This window comes from Myotis nattereri, assembly GCF_964212035.1.
Source record: "Myotis nattereri genome assembly, chromosome: 13".
Lineage (NCBI taxonomy): Eukaryota > Metazoa > Chordata > Mammalia > Chiroptera > Vespertilionidae > Myotis > Myotis nattereri.
The window spans coordinates 40,788,693-40,813,462 of NC_138088.1; the positions used below are offsets into that span (position 1 = coordinate 40,788,693).

The following is a 24,770-nucleotide window of genomic DNA, read 5'->3' on the forward strand; positions in this document are numbered from 1 at the left end:
AAAATCTCTCTAGTAATAGCTCTCTTTCTAGGCCAGGTCCCCTATCTGAGTTATTTTAGGCAGTTAAAGGGGAGGTAAAAGTTTTTCCTGAGAATGCCAGGTCTTGCTTGCCTTCAGCTCAAACAATCCACACGCAAAAGGGGAGTATAATCTGCTCCCCTTTAGTCCCGCCTTTGAAACGCTCAAGAAGTTGAGTTGGGCCCTGACCGGTTTGGCTCAGCGGATAGAGCATCCGTCTGCGGACTCAGGGGTCCCGGGTTCGATCCCAGTCAAGGGCATGTGCCTTGGTTGCGGGCACATCCCCAGTAGGGAGTGTGCGGGAGGCGGCTGATCGATGTTTCTCTCTCATCGATGTTTCTAACTCTCTGTCCCTCTCCCTTCCTCTCTGTAAAAAAAAAAAAAAAAAAAAAAAAAAAGTTGAGTTGGTAAATTGCATCATCTTTGAACCAGTCTCTCAGACTTGGGAATAAGTCAGTTTAGTTAAACAGTTGTCTTATTTCAGGAGGTGGTGATGCAGGTAGGCTCTCAAAGTTAGGCCTATTATTACACGAACAGTTATTTAATAAGAGTCAATTCTGTGGAAACAAAAGAGGAACAAAGGTTAATGATCGGAACAGATTTTAATCTCAGTTTCTGAGTTCCGAAAGCAGTCAGCTGAGATTTCTAGATGTCCAGCTTGAAGTACCTGGAGTGAGGGCAGTCAGTAGCAATCTGATGGATTTTCCTGGTTTGCAGTTTGAATGTCTGGTGGTCTTTCAGAGTGACCTACCTTTATTCTTTTGAGAACTGCAGAGGTGTCATTGGAATATCAGTGGGTCAAAAATACCAAGTAACAAGTATTCTTTGCCAAAGTTATCAGATGGGCCAGAATGGTTTATTGGAAAAATGTTATTGTTATACTTGTTAGAATGATGGGTGTTAAAACTCCCCCCCCCCCCCCCCCGCACCTCTCCCGTGTGAACTCTTTAAATGGATGGTGCTATTTTGATAGGAGTGCTGAGTGGCTAGGATGTGCTGTGACTTGTAACTCTTGGTTAGCTTCATTGAATGATTTAGTTATTCTCCCAGGTGTTGTCATCCCTGAATTATCACCAAGATCCAGAGAGCAAATCTGCCATCAACTCTAACATAGACTAAGTTGGAGAAAGCTTTGAGATTAATAGGTATTTCTAAGTCCCTCAAATAAGAGAGCAGTAAGTCAAATGAAAAGCTCAAAGGGGAACCATCACTTCTAGAAGAAAAGAAAGCTAGGTGTTCTGAGATCTAAATGTTAGCAAGATGCTTTCGTCTTTTTATTGGAGAGCCAGAATGACATCTAAGATAACATATGAGTGGTTTTTAGTTACCTTGTTGACTGATTATTTTTGTTAGATACAGGAGCCAGAGGAAGGTTTTTGTTTTTCTGTCATAATACTGTTACAGCTCTGTTGGAAGTGTGTCAGATCAGCTAAGTGATCAGGTACTCTGACAGGTGGGAATAATATGATCTCTCAGTTCTCCCTGGCAGATAAAGTACTACTATCTCAGTATTTGGGCCACAGAGAATGACAGACTCTGGTGTGATTTCTTGGTGATTTGTGGGATCTCAGTCTCCTTAATTTCCTGACCACTGTCCTTTCTTAGAGGGGATGTTGAAACACATGTGCCCTGACAAAACTTATTAATGTAACCATCCTGCTCCCACTGAGGTGAATGTGGTTTAGAGCAGAGGACCACTTCCTAAATCCTGTGGTGTGTCAGAATGGCCCACAGACTCACTGTACTTGGTCTTACCATCTTTGGCCCTGCTCTAAATGAGTTTATTTTACTTGACAAATACTTAGATAGTACTTATTATATTCCAGTTACTGTTTTAAATGCTTTACAAGTAATAACTCACTTAATTCACATCACACCCTCATAGGTAGGTACTATTATTATCCCCACAGATAATGATACTAAGGCACACAGTATAAGTAATTGGCCCAGATTTCACAGCTAGTAAGTGGGAGGCAGGATACAGACACTGACGAACTGGCTCCAGAGTTCTTTCTCCTAAATACTCTATTCTGCTGCCTCAGAGTTAGTATCATCTGAATTTCTGATTTCTCTTTTCAGCTACTATTTTGGTTAGGAATAAATTTGACTGTGTGCATAGAAAATTTAAAATAATAATGACTCGAGCCCTAGCTGGTTTGGCTCAGTGGATAAAGCGTCAGCCTGTGGACTGAAGGGTCCCAGGTTCAATTCCGGTCAAGGGCACGTGCCTGGATTGTGGGCTTGATCCCTGGTGTGGGGCATGCAGGAGGCAGCCAATCAATGATTCTCTGTCATCATTGATGTTTCTGTCTCTCTCTTCCCCTTTCTCCTCCTCTCTGAAATCAATGAAAATATATTTTTTTAAGAAAGAAGAGGCAGCCGAAACCGGTTTGGCTCAGTGGATAGAGCGTCAGCCTGCGGACTGAGGGGTCCCAGGTTCGATTCCGGTCAAGGGCATGTACCTGGGTTGCGGCACATCCCCAGTGGGAGATGTGCAGGAGGCAGCTGATCGATGTTTCTCTCCCGTCGATGTTTCTTTTTTTTTTTTTTTTTTTAAATATATTTTATTGATTTTTTACAGAGAGGAAGGGAGAGGGATAGAGAGTTAGAAACATCGATGAGAGAGAAACATCGATCAGCTGCCTCCTGCACATCTCCTACTGGGGATGTGCCCGCAACCCAGGTACATGCCCTTGACCGGAATCGAACCTGGGACCTTTCAGTCCACAGGCCGACGCTCTATCCACTGAGCCAAACCGGTTTCGGCTCATCGATGTTTCTAACTATCTCTCTCCCTTCCTCTCTGTAAAAAATTCAATAAAATATATTTAAAAAAAAAAAGAAAGAAAGAAAGAAAGAAGAGGCAACCAATGAATGCATATATAGGTGGAACAACAAATTAATGTTCTCTCTCTAAAATCAATAAATAAAATTTTTAAAAATGACTCGAATAAAAGTACATTTAACTTACAAAAGAAGTCTATAGGCCACTCAAAGATGGCATTTCACTTTATTAGGGGATGCAGACTTCCATCCAGCTGATCAGCCATCCTTAGTATATCGCTTCCACTTCGTGATCCAAGATGGCTATTCAAACTGCAGACATCTTATCTGCTTTTTAGCCACTTGGAAGAAGAAAGGGGAGAGGGATCATATGCCCACTCCTTTTAAGGCATTTTTTTAGAAGTTGCCCCAGACTCCTCTTTATATCTCATTTTCCAGAACTTAGCTGCAGTAGTGCCTGGAACTATAGTTTTTATTTTGCCCAGCTAAAAGTCAGGGCTCCTCTGTCCAACGAAGAAGGGGGAACAGAGATTGGGGGACCAGTAGTTTCTGTGACAATTACATTTGGAACTAGACAGTCCAACAGTTTTTTTTAAGATAACAGGCCTTACTCCGTTTCTCAATTTAGGATTGTTTCTCCCTCAGGGCAAGCAAGTAGGGACCTGGAACAGTAAAGTGGAAAATGCTAGGTCAGAAGTCATGGTAGAGAGTACTCCTATTACCCTCCTCAGTTACATCCTTGCACTTCAAGTCTCATACTCAGTCACCTACAAAAGTATTTTTTGAGCATTTTCTGTTTTGTGAGGCTAGTAATACTAGATGTTCATATTTCCAAGAACCATAGAATAGCATGGATCACTAGTTTATTGAGAAGATTAAATGAGATATGACACCTGAAATCCCTTGTCATGGTTCCTGCTTAGAGTGTGTTTTTAAGCTATATGCCCATTGATCTCTGGGTTAGGCTTTCTTGGGTACATTGGCATTGAGTAAGGCAAAAGTCATATGATTTTTTAAAATATATTTTTACTGATTTCAGAGAGAAAGGGAGAGGGAGAGATAGAAACATCAGTGATGAGAGAGAATCATTGATCTGCTGCCTCCTGCACTCACCCTAGTGGGGATCGAGCCCGCAACCCAGGCATGTGCCCTTGACTGGAATCAAACCCGGGACCCTTCAGTCCCCAGGCCTGCGCTCTATCCACTGAACCAAAACAGCTAGGGCAAAAGTCATATGATTTTGAAAAGATGCTTTCATGACCATTGAGAATAGTACATTCATTAGATAGATAATCCTAATTGGTATTTGCTTCAAAATTTTACAGATACCGCTCACATGTTCTAGGAATTTGGCCTCATATCATAATTTTCAACCTCTAAAAATACTTTATCCACCAAGAGTTTGTCATGAAATCCGTACAGTACAATTTTTTTTTTTTTTTTGTTAACCCTCACCTGAGGATATTTTTTCCATTGTTTTTCAGAGAGTGTGGAAAGGAGGGTGAGGTAAAAAGAGAGAGAAACATTGATGTGAGAGAGACACATTGACTCTTTGCCTCCTGCATGTGCTCCTACCAGGGGCGAGGAGTGAACCCGAAACCCATGTACGTGTCCTTGACCAGGAATTGGATCCTTGACCCTTCGGTGCTCCAGCTGATGCTCTAACCTCTGAGAACACTTGCCAGGGCCAGCACAGTATTTTTTTTCCCATTTTTGAAATATAAAAGTGTGTTAATATTATTGAGTGTATGTCTTCAAGAAATTCAGCCTGACCGGTGTGGCTCAGAGGTTGAGCGTGGACCTATGAACCAGAAAGTCAAGGTTCGATTCCCGGTCAGGGCATATGCCTGCGTTGCAGGCTGGATTCCATGTGGGGTGTGCAGGAGGCAGCCAATCAATGATTCTCTCTCATCATTGATGTTTCTCCCTCTCTCTTCCTCACTGAAATCAATAAAAACATTTTTAAAAAATAAAAAAGTAATAATAAAAAAGAAATTCTGATGCCCTTACCTTTTGTTGAGAACCACACTGATAGCCAAATAAAGAATAAAGACCTCAAATAGAATCATTTTTTTTTTCTAAAATGTTAAGAGGCAGTCAACTTTGATTATCATATATAAATGTAGTTCTCGAGATTTTAAGTATCTACCATCTGTTTTAGGGAGCTGTCCCAGGCCACAAGTTCTAATGGGTGAGGCAGGTGGAGTTGAAGGCAGTGGCTAGGAAAAGAAATATAGGCTAATCTCTTCACTATATTCTATTTGGATCCCATCTTCTTTCAGTCCCATATTTGGAGGAATCCCCCCTCTCTTTTGTGAGAGTTAACATGTAAATAAGACTTCTCTACCTAAATAGCTACGTCAGGGAGTGCTGTTTCCTTCCAACTTCTAATATCGAATACAGGAGTTCTCAGAGTGTGGCCAAGGACCTCTAGGAGTCCCTTTTGGGGTCCTCAGGTCAAAATTATTTTTATAATAATTCTAAGACTTTGCCTTTTCCACTCTAATTTCCTTATAAGTGTACAGTGGAGATTCCAGAGGCTACAGAATGTATGATATTGAAGCAGACTTAATATTAAGGAAGATGTAAGAATCCAGTTGTCTTTTATAAGCCAAACATTAGAGAGATCTATAAAAATAATAAAACAATGCCAATCTTATCACTAAAAATTGTTTTTAAAAATATATTTTTTATGAAACATGTCACTTATGTTAACATATAGTGGGTTTATTTTTATTATTAAATTAATTCATAAATAGTTTTAACATTTCCATTTTCATTTTTACTATAGCAAATACAGATTTTACCCATATAAGCAAAACCTTTTGGAGATCCTTAATAAGTTTTAAGAGTTTAAAGGGATCTTGAGACTAAAAAGTTTGAGAACCGTCCACTTTATATTTACCAAAGTTAAAAACAAAAAACTTATTAAAAGTTATTACTGTGGCCCTAACCGATTTGGCTCAATGGATAGAGCGTCAGCCTGCAGACTGAAGGGTCCCAGGTTCGATTCCGGTCAAGGGCATGTACCTTGGTTGCGGGCACATCCCCAGCAGGAGGTGTGCAGGAGGCAGCTGATCGATGTTTCTCTCTCATCGATGTTTCTAACTCTCTATCCCTCTCCCTTCCTATCTGTAAAAAATCAATAAAATGTATTTAAAAAAAGTTGTTATTGTATATTTCACTGTGTAATATTAGATGTACTTGAACTGTTAGATTTTAGGTCCCTGGAGGAAAAAGCCTCTTTAGCATAGCCCCGTGGTCAACAAACCGCGGCTCGCAAGCCACATGTGGCTCTTTGGCCCCATGAGCGTGGCTCTTCCACAAAATACCATGTGCGGCGTGCACATACAGTGCGACTGAAACTTCGTGGCCCACGCGCAGAAGTCGGTATTTTGTGGAAGAGCCACACATAAGGGGCCAAAGAGCCGCGTGTGGCTCGTGAGCCGCGGTTTGCCGAGCTGCAGTTTGCCAACCACTGGCATAACCTAATACCCTCTTCCTTGTGGCTGGTGGTTAGATACAGGAAACCCTTTGGATTCCAGGTTCCAGTAATTGGTTGTGGGGCCTGACACCAGCCACTTAGTGGCCTCTTGCTTCCTTGTGCAGATCTGTTTTTATCCCCACCTTCGTGGATTGCTCCTACTTAGGCTACCTGCACTTCACCCCCTTGGTTAAAAGGGGATTAGTAAATGGCTGTTAAGGAAAGGTGTTTAAAAAACATTGGTATCAAACTGAAGCTTTCTCCTAAATGTAATAAAGGAATTGAAAGTATATTACAGGAGAGGACGGCGAGAAAAATTAGGAAGTGGTCAATTTCTTTCTCAACTAAATACTGCTGGGTGTCTTTCTAATTTGAGTGGTTTTCTATGAGTAAAGAGAGTATTCTTGAGTATTCGGTAACACAGTTGATTATGTGAAGTGACCAGGGTGCTTTGGAAATTAGGCCAGGGTGATTTTATGTATCTATTTAGGAAAACTGCAGAGTGCTTACACAAACTAGGTACTGAGCAAGTGTTAACAGAATTGAATTGGACTAAGCCTTATATTTAGTCATCAAAGGCACTTATCTCCCCTTCTGTCTGAAAGTCCTTTAGTTCCTTCACCTTCCCACCCTACTGTTCCCTCATTTGCCAGTCTAGACATTAATAATTAATAAACCCCATGCTGTACTGAGCTAACCATACATACTTTTAGAGTTGATGAAATGCTTTATGGTTCTCCTTATGGAGGAAGGAAACAGGTTTGAAAGGTTAGTCTATAAATGATGCTTGGCTGTACTCTTGGCTTTCAAGTTCTACTTCTTTAAGTGGAAGTAGTTAAGCCTCCGCCCTGGCATTTTTCAGCCTTGCTAGTAGTAGGAATATCTTGTTCTCCCTTTTGGGGACCAGCTTGCTAAACTCCACTTTGTGCTTCAGTTGAACTGACCGTTGGGTTCTGGGACATGCCTCACATTATCCTGTGATTCACTGCCCAGATTCCAGAGAGTTACAGTGGACTTATCTGTCTTCCTCTGAGTGGTGAGCTGTGTGATTCAGAGTCCAGGATTCCAGGGAGCAGAGATGGAGAGGAAGATTGTTAACTTCAGCTTCTTGCTAGCCACTTTGAATAAGAATGTAATTCTGACTTATGATACGAATATATACATTTGACTTTTTCCAGTGGATAAGTAAGTTTACTTATCTTTAAGAATAAATTGATTCTTTTTGAAGGAGGAAGAGAGTTCTGTATTTTTCTAGCCCTCTCAAATCCTCACAAGGCCTCTTGAAGGAACTGGCCTTGTGATTGACCAAATATTGTTGGAGACATGTGCCTAGCCAATTCCTAATATGAGTACTTAGTTAATGTAGGCAGATGGGTATATGTTTTCTGATGTGCCCTGTCATTCAGGAAGTGATACCCACAGGAAAATGTCTTATGACCCAGACTAGCTTGAGTTGGCTGTGGGGTGAGGGGAGAGGGCGAGTCATATGATAAGAAGTGGCATCTCTTGAATAGCATATTCACTTCTCTTTCTTTGAAATGACCGATTTGGGGGACTACAGGGACTGAGAAAGAGGAAAAACAACCTCAGAGAGCTAACCTGGGGAAGAAATCTTCAGGAGGGAGGGCCATAGTTTCTAGGTTGCAGCAGCATCCCCTATTTCCAAGGACCTTTGAGGATTAAGTTACTGTCGTCTAGAGAAGATGGATTTTTAATTTTTGTGACCTCTCCTGTCCTGGTCTCTTGCCTATCAGGATGACTTAAGAGAACCCCATTCTAACCATATTCTTTTTACTGCTGTGATTATTCTTTTCTCTTGCTTTCTTATTTTGTCATTTCTAAACTTTTTATTGTAAGATTTCATTAACATCCAGGGGGTGAGATAGTAAGGCTGATAGAGGAAATCAGCCATCAATGAAGAAATTTTCTTAACCTCATTCCATAATACTTTACTAATTTCCTTTCAGTTGATAATTTTTTGATTCTGCATAATTGCTGCAGAGCAATAGTGTATATGTATGTACCTTGGAAATTGGGGTTTGATGGTGTTACAATCTGTTGTGCCACATGTACCAGACTTGGCAACTTCTTTGGCTACAGTCCTTCGTATCAGTGGGTCTCCTAGCTGCATACATAAGCTGGTGTCTTTCCCTTATAAGTTGGGGAGAAGTCAGTGTCTAACTCTAAGTAGAGGCTGTCTGCCCAGGCCCTCTCATTTCTGGGACTTGGAACCATGCTTCTAGATTAAAAACTCCTACTTGAAGTGTTCTTCACAGGTTTAATTAGCTGCCTCTGTGGGCAAAGAGACTGATCAGGAGACAAGAGCTTCCCCTCAAACCTGTTTTTCTTTTCCCCCATGGTATTTTATTTTATTATTTATTTATTTTATTTAATTTAATTTTCCTGCTGACCTGGTTTGTGAGCTACTTTAATCAACTTGCCTTTAACATCCTCTTTTTCTTTTGTCTGTGTAGAAGATCATTGCTGTTTTCAAACCCAAGAATGAAGAGCCCTATGGGCAACTTAATCCTAAGTGGACCAAGTGGCTGCAGAAGCTCTGCTGTCCCTGCTGCTTTGGCCGTGATTGCCTTGTCCTCAACCAGGGCTATCTTTCAGAGGCCGGGGCCAGCCTGGTGGACCAAAAACTGGAACTCAACATTGTACCCCGTACAAAGGTCAGTGACCTGTCTCCAGAGGGCCTTACTGCCTTGACAGAGTTTTCCTGGGCCTAAGCCCTGCTACATGTTAAGTTAGTGAGATCATTAGGTCCAGTGAGCGTGCTAATGCCCCGAGTTTAGGGTTCTCAGCCTCTTTTGTAAGGGGTTTGTGTATGGAGAGCTAGGTTTAAACTCATAATTTGATCATCTGCTGAAAGTTGTCCTGAGAAGGATACACATAAAATTTTGCCTACAATTTCAGGAAGTTTACTGACACTGTGATGCACATTTATGGGCTCCCTGCATCTGTGGATCCCAGATAACCTTAAGCTGGTTAGAAACCTAGCTACTTTTGTGGCTCACTTTCTTAGATTTCCAAGTCATTCCAGAATTTAGATACAGTCTAGAATGGACTAGCTGATACCAGCTAAGCACTTATGTAAGGTCTGGCAAGGAGGACTAGAATGGGCTGAGGTTTATAGTAAAGATCTGGCCTGACCACTACAGGGAACTGACATGGAATTCTACTTCTTCATCTTTATATTATGGAATTCTGGTACTTATCTCAACATAACAAAACTGGTGTCCCAGGAGGCAAATCCACACTTATAATGGATTTACACACACATTATATGTGGTATAGACAGTTGAGGTTCTAATGAGGGTCTGGATCATATCCCCTCAATTCCACCAAAATGCTTAAATACAGAATTAATTACATATAATATCAGAAAACTTATTGAGGCCAGGGTAAGAACCCCTGTACACATATTTGCAATTGTTTTGCATATAATTTCAGTAGATGATTCATCCATTTGAAATTCATTCATTCAACCATTTGAAATTCATCCATTGACCCCATAGGAACCATGCCTCTAGATTAAAAACCCCTGCTTGAAGTATTCTTACAGGTTTAGTTAGCTGACTCTGTGGGCAAAGAGACTGATCAGGAGACAGGAGCTTCCCTTCAAACCTGTTTTTCTGTTTTTCATGGTATTTTATTTTATTTTATTTTATTTTAGAGAAGGAGGGAGGGAGAGAGGGGAGGAGGAGAAAGTAATTTCAATTGAGAGAGATACATCAATCAGTTGCCTCCTTTTATATATATATATATATATATATATATATATATATATTTTATTGATTTTTTACAGAGAGGAAGGGAGAGGGATAGAGAGTTAGAAACATCGAGCAGCTGCTTCCTGCACACCCCCTACTGGGGATATGCCCGCAACCCAGGTACATGCCCCTGACCGGAATCGAACCTGGGACCCTTCAGCCTGCAGGCCGACGCTCTATCCACTGAGCCAAACCGGTTAGGGCAATCAGTTGCCTCCTTTACACACCCGAACTGGGGATAGAATCTGCAACTTAGGTATGTGCCCTGACCAGGATTTGAACTTCGACCTTCCAGTGCACAGCACAACACTCCAACCAACTGAGCCACGTCAGCCAGGGCTTCCAGAGTATTTTAGAAGAAAATGTTCCTGTTGTGGATATTTAACTGTGTCTGCTTCTTTGCTACCAAACTCCAAACAATAAGCCAACTAAATTGTAAGTATAGAAGTCAGGGACTGTTTGTTTGTTTGTTTGTTTTGCAAGGCAGACATCTTTACTCCTGTAGGAAGGTGTGCATGCACATGGTCTGGGAGCTCACGCGCTCTGAGCACACAGTCCACTCGGCTTTTTAATTCTGACGCATGTCACCTGTCCCTCACTCTTGATTGGAGCTCAGGTTCACAGTCTTCCACGATTGGCTAATTTAAAGAAGGGGTTGATCTTTGCCATTTCAAGATGGCGGCCCCCAGGGGAGCTGCAAGTCATGTGGGCCAAAATGGCGACTGCCTAAACTGTTCTTTGATAGAAAAGATTACTTGTTTATTCTCACAATTCCCCCCTTTTATTTATTTAAACTCTTCAAACTCAGCTGACATTCATTGACTTTCATGCTCTACAGTGTCTAGGAGACCATTTTGCTGTTTGATCAATGTGGTTTCAATTAACCAGGGGTTCTCAAACTTTTTAAACAGGGGGCCAGTTCACTGTCCCTCAGAACGTTGGAGGGCCGGACTATAGTTTAAAAAAAAAACTATGAACAAATTCCTATGCACACTGCACATATCTTATTTTGAAGTAAAAAAACAAAACGGGAACAAATACAATATTTGTATTCACATGTGGCCCGCGGGCCATAGTTTGAGGACCCCTTCAATTAACCTTTGGATAATTCCTCTCATACATGGGATGATACAACATCCCATCACTGAGACTCCTAATCAAAGAGGTGAATATGGATACCATCATTCCCTTCCACTTTCCAACCATTGATCTAGTGAATCAGAGAAAGGATCCTGAATTCCAGGATTCTAGCTAACGCATTAGCTAAAGCTGCCAATCCCTGTAGGGCCTTAGTGATGGTTCTGTCTGGCTGTGTTGTCAGGGATGAATGTACAGCACTGGCCCCCAACATTACACATACTCCTCCTTTTTCTTCCAGAATCATATCCAAGGCCAACCTGTTCTTCCAGGTCATCCTGCTGGTGACATTTAGTTGTTCGGCTATGCCTTTAACTGCGTCCTGAGTATAGTTAACAAACCTTTGCTAGTTATGCTAAATGTAATTAAGCCAACCACATTCTTGTTTACAGTGGGCCACCAGCACAGGGCAGACTCAAATCCTGTGTTTCTCTTGCATCAATTTCTAGCCTTAAACTCATTTGGCACTCCCCCTAGAACCCCAGTGGAATCTGTGTAAATATGGGGATCAAAGGAGCCCCTGAACTCTCTCTTTTCTTCCTAGTCTGTCTGTCCGTTGAAAAAGTTTACGATATGCCAAAGTGAAAGGGATAGCCCAGGGACCATTTCTTGAAATATCCTTCTTCCATTCTCAGCACCTCGCAAAGTACTATACTTACAGTAAGCATTCCATAAGGACCACCTGAATTGGTGAATGAATATCAAACAATGAGAAACAATACCAGCCCTGGCCGGTTTGGCTTGGTGGTTAAAGCATTTGCCTGCAGACTGAAGGGTCTCAGGTTCAATTCCCAGTCAAGGGCACTTACCTCAGTTGCAAATTCCCCAGCCACAGTAGGGGAGCATGCAGGGGGCAACCAATCGATGTGTCTCTCTTGCATCAATGTTTCTCCCCCTCCTCCCTCCCTTACACTCTCTCTCGCAATCAATGGGAAAAATATCTTCTGGTGATGTTCTTTTTTAATCATTAAAAAAGACAAACAATACCAGATATCCCCCAACTTCAGGTCAAGGAGAGAATGTTTGATCACAATTCTGGGTTTGTAGCTCTCATTTGACATCTAAGTCACTGCCTGGCTTTGTGCAGCTCATTCCTTCCCTTCATGTTTCAATCCTTTCAGTGTGCATATAGTTAAATAGCACGCTCTAACTTTCTTGTATAATAATTGATGCTCCTATGACCTCCTGCCTAACCTGAAATCCTTCTACTAGGCCCCTCCTAAACTCTAGAAACTCTTTTAAATACTCTTTGCCCATCACTTTAAATATCCTTTCTTCACTAAGTAAATAACACAGTGCCCTTGGCCTATGCCTGACTGCTCTGCCTGTACTTCTGGAGGGCCGTGCCTAAGAATCAGAGGGCTTATGTTCGAATTCTGGCTTTGCAGGTTTTTAGTGTGTTGCCCTTGTGCAAGTCATTAGAATTCCCCCCACGCTCAGTTTCCTTACTATAAAAATAGGGATATAAATAGTTTCTGTTTTATAGCATGGCTATTAAGATTACACAATATCATCCATGTAGTAGTAAAACATATAGCCTAGAGCCTGGAACAATGTAAACACTCCATAAATCTCAGCCTGTGGTATTTTTATGACTATTTTAATCATTAATGTCACCCCCCCCTCCCCACCCACACACAACCCTTTTCTTCCCCATCTCTGATCTTCCTCTTTCTCTGTTAGAGAACCTTAATGAGGCCTGAGGAACTTTTGCATTAAAAAGTCAGCAGCGTCCTAACTGGTTTGGCTCAGTGGCTAGAGCATCGGCCTGCGGACTAAAGGGTCCCGGGTTCGATTCCAGTCAAGGACATGTACCTTGGTTGTGGGCACATCCCCGGTAGGGGGTGGTGTGCAGGAGGCAGCTGATCGATGTTTCTCTCTCATTGATATTTCTAACTCTCTATTCCTCTCCCTTCCTCTCTGTAAAAAATCAATAAAATATATATATATATAAAAAGTCAGCAGCAACAAAAATACTTGTCTTCTATGAGACTGATATGACACAGTACTTTGCAAACTTAACAAAAAGTTGCTGGAGAATAGTAAGAGGAAGCATCTCTCCCTACCCTATCCGCGCCTCCCCACCCTGTGATAGGATTCTAGCCAGTTGATCAGAGCATCTGTTGCTAAGGAAACGGGGCTCACGTTGCAGTGGAGCCTCAAGTAGTAAGGCTCTAATTTTTATTTGGTAGCTGTCTCTGTTCTCTGTCCCAGTAAAGTTTCAGGTTATGATAATTTCATTAGTCATAGGGAAAAGAGGGCTGTTATGAAGAGTGATTGCAAGTAAATCTGATGTGGGAAAAGGTGGTTTATGGCCCAAAGAACTAGGGTTTCACCATGTAAACTGGTAAGATAGGATAGTTTTAGGAAAGCCCTGTTTTTTCTTTATTCCTGGCCTGAGTTTTCCGATTTATAAGGCAATGAGTGCCATTCTGCAATATCTTAAACATACATTTTAGGTACTCCTTTAACACTGGTTGGATGTGTTAAAGAAGGGAAGGAGGGAATTATTTTGCCCCTTTCTATATCATTCATGGGCAAAATAATTAGTTTATTTGCAATGAATTTTGCAAGGCTTAGGAAAATAATTTTCTTATAAATTTGATTTTGCATATTTATATGCGAAAATCCACTTGTTGCTGACTCTGAAAAAAGCTTATAACTCATTTATTCATGCACTTAATATTTTTGAACATGTGCCAGACACTATTTGGGAATGCTAATGTGAGTAAAATGTTCTCTTCCTCCCCTAATTTCATTAGTCTTAAGAAAGATGTTAGCTATACATATGGATGATCACAAGGCAATGTGGTAAGTGTGATAATAGGTGTACATATGGATTATGCATTACACTTGATTGTCATCACAATGTGACAATTAGGTATAACATTGATGGCCCATTAAATTTTTTTTTAATAGGCAATGCATGTATCTAGTGCTAGAATCAGAAAGCACAGGAGAGTAAATGGAGAGGAGTAATTCAGCTTTCCTCCCAGCCCTGTCTTCCAGCCACTCAGGTGCATTTCTCAGAGACAGCTGCTATTATTAGTTTCTTGTGTAATATTCCAGATATAGTCTACATAAATATTAATTGTGGTGGGGGAGAAATGGGGGTCCTAATATATTTTGACTTTGGGTGGTGGGCACATGGTGCAATATACAGATCTTATAACATAGAAACCCACACCTGAAACATATATATTCATGTTGACCAATGTTACCCCACTACATTTAATAAATAAAAATTTTAAATTAAAAAAATAAAACAATTCACTAAAAATTAAAATTAACTTTAATGTTTACTTTTTGAATGTGAATAATTGCACATCGTATAAAATTCAAAAGGAAATAAAAGGGTATAGCATAAATTGCAATTTGTTGTTGTTTTTTTAATTCTCACCCGAGGATATTTTTACCATTGATTGTTAGAGAGAATGGAAGGGAGAGGGAGAGACAGAGAGAAACACCGATGTGAGAGAGATACATAGATTGGTTGCCTCGCATATGCCCTGACCAGGGCCAGGAGCCTGCAACCAAGGTACGTGCCCTTAACTGGAATTGAACCTGGAACCCTTCAAGGCCGATGCTCTATACACTGAGCAAAACTGGCTAGGGCGCATTTTTTTTTTATTTGGAGAGAAACAGGCATTGGGCCATCTTCTCCTAATCCAGAAGGTAGTCAGTATAAATCATGTCAGCTGCTGTAACAGCCTCTGAATCATAGTGGTTTAATATAATAGGAGTTTATTTCTAGCTCACATCATAGAATCTTGCCAGTTAGGCAGCTCTCTGAGGTTCCATGTCATTCCATGTAGTGACAAGGTGTCTAGGGTTCTTCTGTGATATGGTTTGTCAACATTTCATTGGCCCAAACTGGTCATATACTCCATCTAAGCTGCTAGGAACACTAAGAGATGTATTCTTTACGTGTGCCCTAGAAGAGGAACAGTATTGGTGAGCATCAAGCTATTCTCTGCCATAGTGGGATAGTTTTTTAAACTTGACTCTACCTCTAACCTAGGTATCTCTTCTCTTTCAACTATAGGTAGTACACATGGCCAGTGAGACCTTCAACTATAGTGCCATTGACCGAGTGAAGTCCAGGGGCAAGCGGCTTGCGCTAGAGAAAGTGCCAAAAGTTGGGCAACGGTTTAACCGCATCGGGCTACCACCAAAGGTATAGACTACATTTATGTGATTTATCAAAGGTGATGACTTATAGTGCCATAGTCATCCAAGTGGTGAAGCAAGTTGTCTATAGACCAGGGATGGGGAACGTCCGGCCCTGCAGGTGGGACTCAAAATTCAATAAATCTAGGAGCTTTTTTCATAGCAACATAAGTTTATATTAAGTGAATTATATTAAGTGAATGATGTTATAAATATCCAAATGGCCCTTGGCAGAAAAAGATTCCCCACCCCTGCTATAGACTCATATATGGACATGTGAATAGCCTGCCCTGAGGCTCCTGTCCTTCATTTCTGTCAAGGGCCTAAAATCCTAACTTTCTCCCTTTACTCCTTTTGACCATTTGGATGGGTTTCTTGAATTTGGACAGGCAATCACCATCACCGCCCTTTTCTCCTGTACTTGCAAGGAGATGAAGTAAACATCTTGAAAATGTTTTCCTCCTCTTATATAAAATTCACAAGACCTTAGTGGGTCCCTGGCTTACTCTTGGGATCTTTGAGTTTGTACTTTATTTTTTTTTTTTAATTAAATCTTTATTATTCAGATTATTACATTTGTTCCTCTTTTTTCCCCCCCATAACTCCCCTCCTCCCAGTTCCCGCCCCACCGTCCGCCCTCACTCCCCACCCACTGTCCTCATCCATACGTGCATGATTTTTGTACAGTCTCTTCCCGCATCTCCCACACCCCTTTCCCCCCCAAGAATAGTCAGTCCATTCCCTTTCTATGTCCCTGATTCTATTATAACCACCAGTTCATTCTGTTCATCGGATTATTTATTCACTTGATTCTTAGATTCACTTGTTGATAGATGCATATTTGTTGTTCATAATTTGTATCTTTACCTTTTTCTTCCTCTTCCTCTTCTTAAAGGATACCTTTCAGCATTTCATATAATCCTGGTTTGGTGGTGATGAACTCCTTTAGCTTTTCCTTATCTGTGAAGCTCTTTATCTGACCTTCAATTCTGAATGATAGCTTTGCTGGATAAAGTAATCTTGGTTGTAGGTTCTTGGTATTCATCACTTTGATTATTTCTTGCCACTCCCTTCTGGCCTGCAAAGTTTCTGTTGAGAAATCAGCTGACAGTCGTATGGGTATTCCCTTGTAGGTAACTGAGTTTCTTTCTCTTGCTGTTTTTAAGATTCTCTCTTTATCTTTTGCTCTTGGCATTTTAATTATGATGTGTCTTGGTGTGGTCCTTTTTGGATTCCTTTTGTTTGGGGTTCTCCGCACTTCTTGGACCTGTAAGTCCATTTCTTTCACCAGGTGAGGGAAGTTTTCTGTCATTATTTCTTCAAATAGGTTTTCAATATCTTGCTCTCTCTCATCTTCTTGCACCCCTATAATTCTGATGTTGGTACGCCTGAAGCTGTCCCAGAGGCTCCTTACACTATCCTCGCATTTTTGGATTCTTTTTTCATTTTGCTTTTCTGGTTGGGTGTTTTTTGCTTCCTCGCATTTCAAATCATTGACTTGATTCTTGCGCTCCTCTGGTCTGCTGTCGGGAGTCTGTATAATATTCTTTATTTCAGTCAGTGTATGCTTAATTTCTAGTTGGTTCCCCAATATAACATCGAGGGTCTCATTAGTTTTCTTGTAGATCTCATTAAGTTTATCGGCGGCTTCTAAACAGTTCTTGAGAGACCTTAAAAGTGTGGTTCTGAACTCTAGATCTTCCATTGACAATTTTGTCCTGTTTCTTTGTCTCCGCATTTTGTTATGCTTCCTTGGTGCACCCCCTAGTGGTCTTTGTTCGTGGTCTTATAGTTAAATCTTGATTGTTGTAGCTAATTCCAGGGAGGGTTTGACCTCCAGGCCAAGTGGCTATGAGAATCAGCTGTGTCAGCAGTGAGAGAACTTCTGTCCTCTAGGGAGGTGCTAATCTGGCATTTGCCTGAGGCTATCCGGCAAATGCCTCTGTGCAGGGCTTGGGCGGGGCGGGTCGCACAGGATCAACAGGGTGGGCCAGAGAGAGCAGTTATGGCGGCTCTCAGTCCTGTCCCCAGGGGCTCTGCCTCTCTGAGTCCCAGCAATGGCTGCAAAGCTCGGAGAGAAAGCTGCACTCGCTCTGACCGAAGCCAGGCAGTCCCGCTGCTCCTGTTTGAGTCTGGGTCCCTAAAGACTCGCCCGGATCTGGAGCTCAGAGTCTGCGACTCCCTCCCGATTGAAAACGCCAACCGCGCCCTCCGCCGCCAGCCCGCTCCGCGCACTCCGCACCTCAGAATTTGACTTCAGCACTGCGCCTCCTCTGCGTGTCCGTACGCGTTTCTCTTTCCTCCTAGTTGTAGGACTTCCACTCAGCCAGCGTTCCAGTGGTTCTGGGTGATGTCCTTTCCATCTAGCAAACTCCGGCGTTAACCTACGCCACCATCTTGGTTCTCTCTCTCCTTAGATTCACTTGTTGATAGATGCATATTTGTTGTTCATAATTTGTATCTTTACCTTTTTCTTCCTCTTCCTCTTCTTAAAGGATACCTTTCAGCATTTCATATAATCCTGGTTTGGTGGTGATGAACTCCTTTAGCTTTTCCTTATCTGTGAAGCTCTTTATCTGACCTTCAATTCTGAATGATAGCTTTGCTGGATAAAGTAATCTTGGTTGTAGGTTCTTGGTATTCATCACTTTGATTATTTCTTGCCGCTCCCTTCTGGCCTGCAAAGTTTCTGTTGAGAAATCAGCTGACAGTCGTATGGGTATTCCCTTGTAGGTAACTGAGTTTCTTTCTCTTGCTGTTTTTAAGATTCTCTCTTTATCTTTTGCTCTTGGCATTTTAATTATGATGTGTCTTGGTGTGGTCCTCTTTGGATTCCTTTTGTTTGGGGTTCTCTGTGCTTCTTGGACCTGTAAGTCCATTTCTTTCACCAGGTGGGGGAAGTTTTCTGTCATTATTTCTTCAAATAGGTTTTCAATATCTTGCTCTCTCTCATCTTCTTGCACCCCTATAATTCTGATGTTGGTACGCTTGGAGCTGTCCCAGAGGCTCCTTACACTATCCTCGCATTTTTGGATTCTTTTTTCATTTTGCTTTTCTGGTTGGGTGTTTTTTGCTTCCTCGCATTTCAAATCATTGACTTGATTCTTGCGCTCCTCTGGTCTGCTGTCGGGAGTCTGTATAATATTCGTTATTTCAGTCCGTGTATGCTTAATTTCTAGTTGGTTCCCCAATATAACATCGAGGTCTCATTAGTTTTCTTATAGATCTCATTAAGTTTATCGGCGGCTTCTAAACAGTTCTTGAGAGACCTTAAAAGTGTGGTTCTGAACTCTATATCTTCCATTGACAATTTTGTCCTGTTTCTTTGTCTCCGCATTTTGTTATGTTTTCTTGGTGCACCCCCTAGTGGTCTTTGTGCACAGTCTTATAGTTAAACCTTGATTGTTGTAGCTAATACCAGGGAGGGTCTGACCTCCAGGCCAAGTGGCTATGAGAATCAGCTGTGTCAGCAGTGAGAGAACTTCTGTCCTCTAGGGAGGTGCTAATCTGGCATTTGCCTGAGGCTATCCGGCAAATGCCTCTGTGCAGGGCTTGGGCGGGGCGGGTCGCACAGGATCAACAGGGTGGGCCAGAGAGAGCAGTTATGGCGGCTCTCAGTCCTGTCCCCAGGGGCTCTGCCTCTCTGAGTCCCAGCAATGGCTGCAAAGCTCGGAGAGAAAGCTGCACTCGCTCTGACCGAAGCCAGACAGTCCTGCTTCTCCCATTTGAGTCAGGGTCCCTAAAGACTCGCCTGTATCTGGAGCTCAGAGTCTGTGACTCCCTCCCGATTGAAAACGCCAACCGCGCCCTCCGCCGCCAGCCCGCTCAGCGCACTCCGCACCTCAGAATTTGACTTCAGCACTGCGCCTCCTCTGAGTGTCCGTATGCGTTTCTCTTTCCTCCTAGTTGTAGGACTTCCACTCAGCCAGCGTTCCAGTGGTTCTGGGTGATGTCCGTTCCATCTTTTAGTTTCACTTTTGAAGTAGTTGTTCAAAGCAGCAAACTCCGGCGTTAACCTATGCCGCCATCTTAGTTCTCTCGAGTTTGTACTTTAGAGAAATAACTTTCTTCCCCTTTCTTGGTTGCAGGTTGGTTCATTCCAGCTCTTTGTTGAAGGCTATAAAGATGCAGACTACTGGCTACGGCGTTTTGAAGCAGAACCTCTCCCTGAGAACACTAACCGGCAACTACTGCTGCAGTTTGAACGGTTGGTGGTGCTGGATTACATCATCCGCAACACTGGTGAGCAGTGTAGTGGTCCTCTGCTCTGTGCCAGACTGATGAGGCATAGGAGGAGGCCTGGAGCCACACTGGCCAGAGCCCTAGTAATTTTTATAGCAGCTAGACCTATCACAGGACAGTTTTGTCATTAAGTACCTCAGATAAGTGGATTCTTACAGTATTTGTCATTTTGTGACTGGCTTATTTCATCTATATATATAAAAGCCCAAGTGAACTTTACAACCGAACGACCCGAATGACTGGCTGGCCAGTCGCTATGGTGTGCACTGACCACCAGGGGCAGGTGCTCAATGCAGGAGCTGCCCCCTGGTGGTCAGTGCACTCCCACAGCCAACCTCCCGCGGGCCCTCCCCCCAGCCAGCTGGCCCCGCAATAGGCCTCGATCACCAGCCAGGCTCAGGGACCCCACCCACGCATGAATTTGTGCACCGGACCTCTAGTTTAGTATAATATCCTTAAGGTTCATTCATGTTGTGGCTGAATAGTCCATTGTATGTGTATATACCACATTTTGCTTCTCTGTTAATGGAAGCAACTTAGGTTGCTTCCATATTTTAGCTATCTACACTAATAAAAGACAAAGATGCTAATTGACCGTACCTTTGTTACGCCCATCAGCCAATCAGAAGAGTATGCAAATTAACCCAACAAAGATGGCTGTTAAATTTGCATACAGCAGGCAGGGTGGGACAGCACAATCTGCCACCTGCCTGCTGCCATCCGGGCCTGCTGTGTGCAACCCGGGGCAGCGCGAACCAGCACAGGATCCGGGCCTGCCATCTGCCACCTGGGGAGCGGGCCTAAGCCAGCAGGTGGTTATCTCCTGAGGGGTCCCAGACTGTGAGAGGGCACAGGTCAGGCTGAGGGACACCCCGCCCCCTCCCGCCAGTGCACAATTTTTTGTGCACTGGGCCTCTAGTTATAAATAATGCTGCTGTGAATATGGATGTACACATATCTCTTTGAGATATTGCTTTCAATTCTTTGGAGTATATACCAAGAAGTAGAATTGCTGGATCATATGGTAATTCTGTCTTTAATCTTCGAGAAATCACTATACTGTTTTCCACAGTGGCTATACCATTTTACATTCCCATCAACACCACAGAAGAGCTCCAATTTTTCCACATCCTGGTCCATTTGTTCTGTTCTGTTCTTGTTTGTTTTTTATAGTAGCCATCCTAATGAGTGTGAGGTGGTATCTCATTGTAATTTTGATTTACATTTCCCAAATGATTAGTTACGTTGAACATATTTTCAAGTGATTGTTGGCCATTTGTATACCTTCTTTGGAGAAATTTGTATTCAAGTTCTTTGCCCATCTTCCGGTCAAGTTGTTTGTTTTATTGTTGTTGAGTTGTAGAAATTCTGGATATTCATTCCTTATCATATACATAATTTGCAAATACTTTTTTTCTATTCTGTGGGTTGCTTTTTTACTGTGTTGATAGTGTCTTTTGATGCAATTTTTAAATTTTCATGAAGTCCAACTTGTTTATTTTTTGTTGTTGTTGTCTGTGTCTTTGGTATTATATCTAAGAAATAATTGCCAAATTCAATATCTTGAAACATTTTGCCCTTTACTTTCTTTTAAGAATTTTATAGTTTTAGATCTTAAATTTATGTCATGGATCCATTTTGAGTTAATTTTTGTATATGGTGTTAGGGAGGGTCCAATCTCATTTGTTGAAATGAATGTCTTTCCTCCACTGAATGGTCTTGTCATCTTTGTCAAAAGTCATTTGATCTTATATATGCAAAGGTTTAATTCTGGACTCTATTCCATTGCTTTATATGTTTGTCTTTTTTTTTTTTTTTTTTTTTTAATAGATTTTATTGATTTTTTTACAGGGAGGAAGGGAGAGAGATAGAGAGTCAGAAACATCGATGAGAGAGAAACATCGATCAGCCGCCTCCTGCACATCCCCCACTGGGGATGTGCCCGCAACCCAGGTACATGCCCTTGACCGGAATCGAACCTGGGACCCTTCAGTCCGCTGGCCGACGCTCTATCCACTGAGCCAAACCGGTCTCGGCTATATGTTTGTCTTTACACTGTGTTCAGTACTGTACTTTTGTAGCAAGTTTTGAAGTCAGGAACTTTATTCTTTTTCTAGATTGTTTTGGCTATTCATGGTCTCTGGATATTCTATATGAATTTTAGGATGGGTTTTTCTATTCTGCAAAGAAAAGTGTTGGGTTTTTAAAAATATATATATTTTATTGATTTTTTACAGAGAGGAAGGGAGAGGGATAGAGAGTTAGAAACATTGATGAGCTGCCTCCTGCACATCCCCTACTGGGGATGTGCCCGCAACCGAGGTACATGCCCTTGACCAGAATCGAACCCGGGACCCTTGAGTCCACAGGCCGATGTTCTATCCACTGAGCCGAACTGGTCAGGGCAAGTGTTGGGGTTTTGATAGGAATTGCATTCAAGCTATAGATTGTTTCAGGTATTAGTGACATCTTAATAATATTTTTTTCCTGTCTATGAACATGGGACATCTTTCCACTTTCTATGTCTTCTATAATTTCTTTCAGCATTGTTTTGTAGGGTTTTTTTTTTTAATCCTTACCAGAGTGTATTTTTCCCATTGATTTTCAGAGAGATTGGAAGAGGAAGAGAGAGAAAGAGAGAAGAGAGAGAAAGAGAGGAGAGGGAGAGAGAGAAACATCCATGAGAGGGAGACACATTGACTGGTTGCCTCCTGCATGTGCCTGACCAGGGCCAGGGATTGAACCTGCAACCTAGGTATATGCACTTCACTAAGAATTGAACCCACGACCCTTCAGTGTATGGGCTGATGCTCCAACCACTGAGCCACATTGTCCAGGACAGTGTTTTGTAGTTTTCATTAACTTCTTTGGTTAAGTTAATCACTAAGTATTTTTTTCTTCTTGATGCTATTGTAAATGGAGGGTTATTATTATTATTATTTTCACTGTTAGTGTATAGAAATGCAGCTGATGTGTTGATTTTGTATCCTGATACTTTGCTGAATTTGTCAATTTTAACAGTTTTTGTGGAATCTTTAAGGTTTCTACATACATGATTATACCATATGCAAACAGATAATTTTACTTTTTCCTTTCTGATTTAGATGACTTTTTCTTTTTCTTGCATAATTGTTCTGGTCTTCCAATAGTATGTTGAATGAAAGTTATGTGAGTGAGCATCTGTGTTTTGTTCTAAATCTTAGAGGGAAAGCTTTTGGTCTTTCACATTGAGTATGTTTGCTATGGGTTTTTCACATATAACTTTTATTATATGGAGGGAGTTTCCTTCTATTCCTAGTTTGTTGAGTGTTTTTGGATGTTGAATGGATGTTGAATAATGTCTAATGCTTTTTCTGTAGCAATTGAGATCATCAATCTGTTAATGTGATATTTACATTGTTCCATTTTCATTGGTTGAACCATCCTTACATTCCAGTAATAAATATTAGTCATGGTGTATAATCCTGGTAATATGCTCTGAATTCAGTTTGCTAGTATTTTTTTGAGGATTTTTTTTTTTTAATCCTCACTCAAGGATATGTTTTTATTGATTTTAGGGAGAGAGGAAGGGGGAAAAAGAGTGAGAGAGGGAAACATTGATGTGAGAGAGAAACATCGATTGGTTGCCTTTCATACACACCATGACCGGTGATCAAACCACAACCTAGGTATGTTAGGTATGTGCCTTGACCAGGAATTGAACCCGCAACTGTCTGGTGTACGAGATGACACTATCAACTGAGACACCCAGCCAGGGCTGTTGAGGATCTTTGAATAAATATTCATAAGGGATATTGGTTTGTAGTTTTCTTGTTGTGTCTTTGTCTGACATTACAAAAGTAATGCTGGCCACCTAGAATGAGTTATGGAGTGTACCCTTCTCTTCAATTTTTCAGAATTGTTTGAGGAGGATTGGTGTTCTTTAAATGTTTGGTAGAATTCACCAGTGAAGCCATCAGGTCCAGGGCTATTATTTGTTGAGAGACTTTTGATTAGTGATTCAATTTTCTTACTAGTAATAGGTCCACTCAGATTTTCTATTTCTTTTTGGTTTAGTTTTGGTAGGTTTTGTGTTCCTAGGACTTTGTTCATTTCATCTAGGTCAGTGGTCGGCAAACCGCGGCTCGCGTGCCACATGAGGCTCTTTGGCCCCTTGAGTGTGGCTCTTCCATAAAATACCTTGTGCGGTCGCGCACGTACAGTGTGATTGAAACTTCGTGGCCCAAGTACAGAAGTCGGTTTTCGGAAAGGAGATAGACGAGACAAGTATACAAGATGAGTGTGGATGGGTGAGTTGGAAGGGATCGACCTCAGCGAACGTACCTCAATCAGATTGAGGACGTTTTTAGCAAAGACCAGCTTAGGAGTACCCTAATTAAGTTAATAACAGTGTACCTACCTAAATAGTATAAGTTTAAAAAATTTGGCTCTCAGAAGAAATTTCAATCGTTGTACTGTTGATATTTGGCTCTGTTGACTAATGGGTTTGCCGACCACTGATCTAGGTTACTCAGTTTGTTAGCATAAACTGCTCACAGTAGTCTCATCCTTTTTTTTTTATTTCCGTAGACTCAGTAGTAATGTCCCTATTTTAATTTCTGATTTTAGTAATTTGTATATTCTTTTTATCTGCCTTAATCTTTATAGCTAAAGGTTGGTCAATTTTATTTATCCAGTGAGACAACTGTTATATTTTAATTTCAAAGCATTTAGTTAATTTATAATGTCTGTATAGATATGTTAAGATTTTCATCTACCATCATATTACTTGCTTTCTATGTTTTTCTACTTATCTTCTTTTAATCTCTCTTTCTCTCTATGCTATATTTTTCCTTTTCCTTTCTTACTTTTAAATTCTTTTATTATTATTTTATTTCTCCTCTCTTTTAGCTTAGAAGTTGTATATGCTTTGTCTTTTCTTTTGGTGGTTACCATGTGAATCCTTGATTTTCCAAATCTACTATTAATTGGTACTTTTACTATTTTCTTGGACAATGCAAAGATCTTAGAACCCATTAGCTCCATTTATCCATCTCCAGACTTTATACTCTTATTGTCATATGTTTTAATTATATATGTACTAGAGGCCTGGTACACGAAATTTGTGTACTGGGAGGGAGGTGTCCCTCAGCCTGGCCCACGTCCTCTCGCAGTCCAGG

General features: G+C 41.4%; 1 protein-coding gene across 1 annotated transcript in view; it reads left to right on the plus strand.

Annotated features, from left to right (window-relative positions):
* Nucleotides 1-24,770, plus strand: part of PI4K2A (phosphatidylinositol 4-kinase type 2 alpha) — a 36,699-nt gene that overhangs the window by 1,532 nt on the left and 10,397 nt on the right. Inside the window, exons 2-4 of the mRNA XM_081104704.1 lie at nt 8,761-8,961; nt 15,245-15,376; nt 19,458-19,611. Of these exons, the coding sequence (XP_080960830.1) occupies nt 8,761-8,961; nt 15,245-15,376; nt 19,458-19,611 (487 nt within the window). The remainder of the gene's footprint in view (nt 1-8,760; nt 8,962-15,244; nt 15,377-19,457; nt 19,612-24,770) is intronic.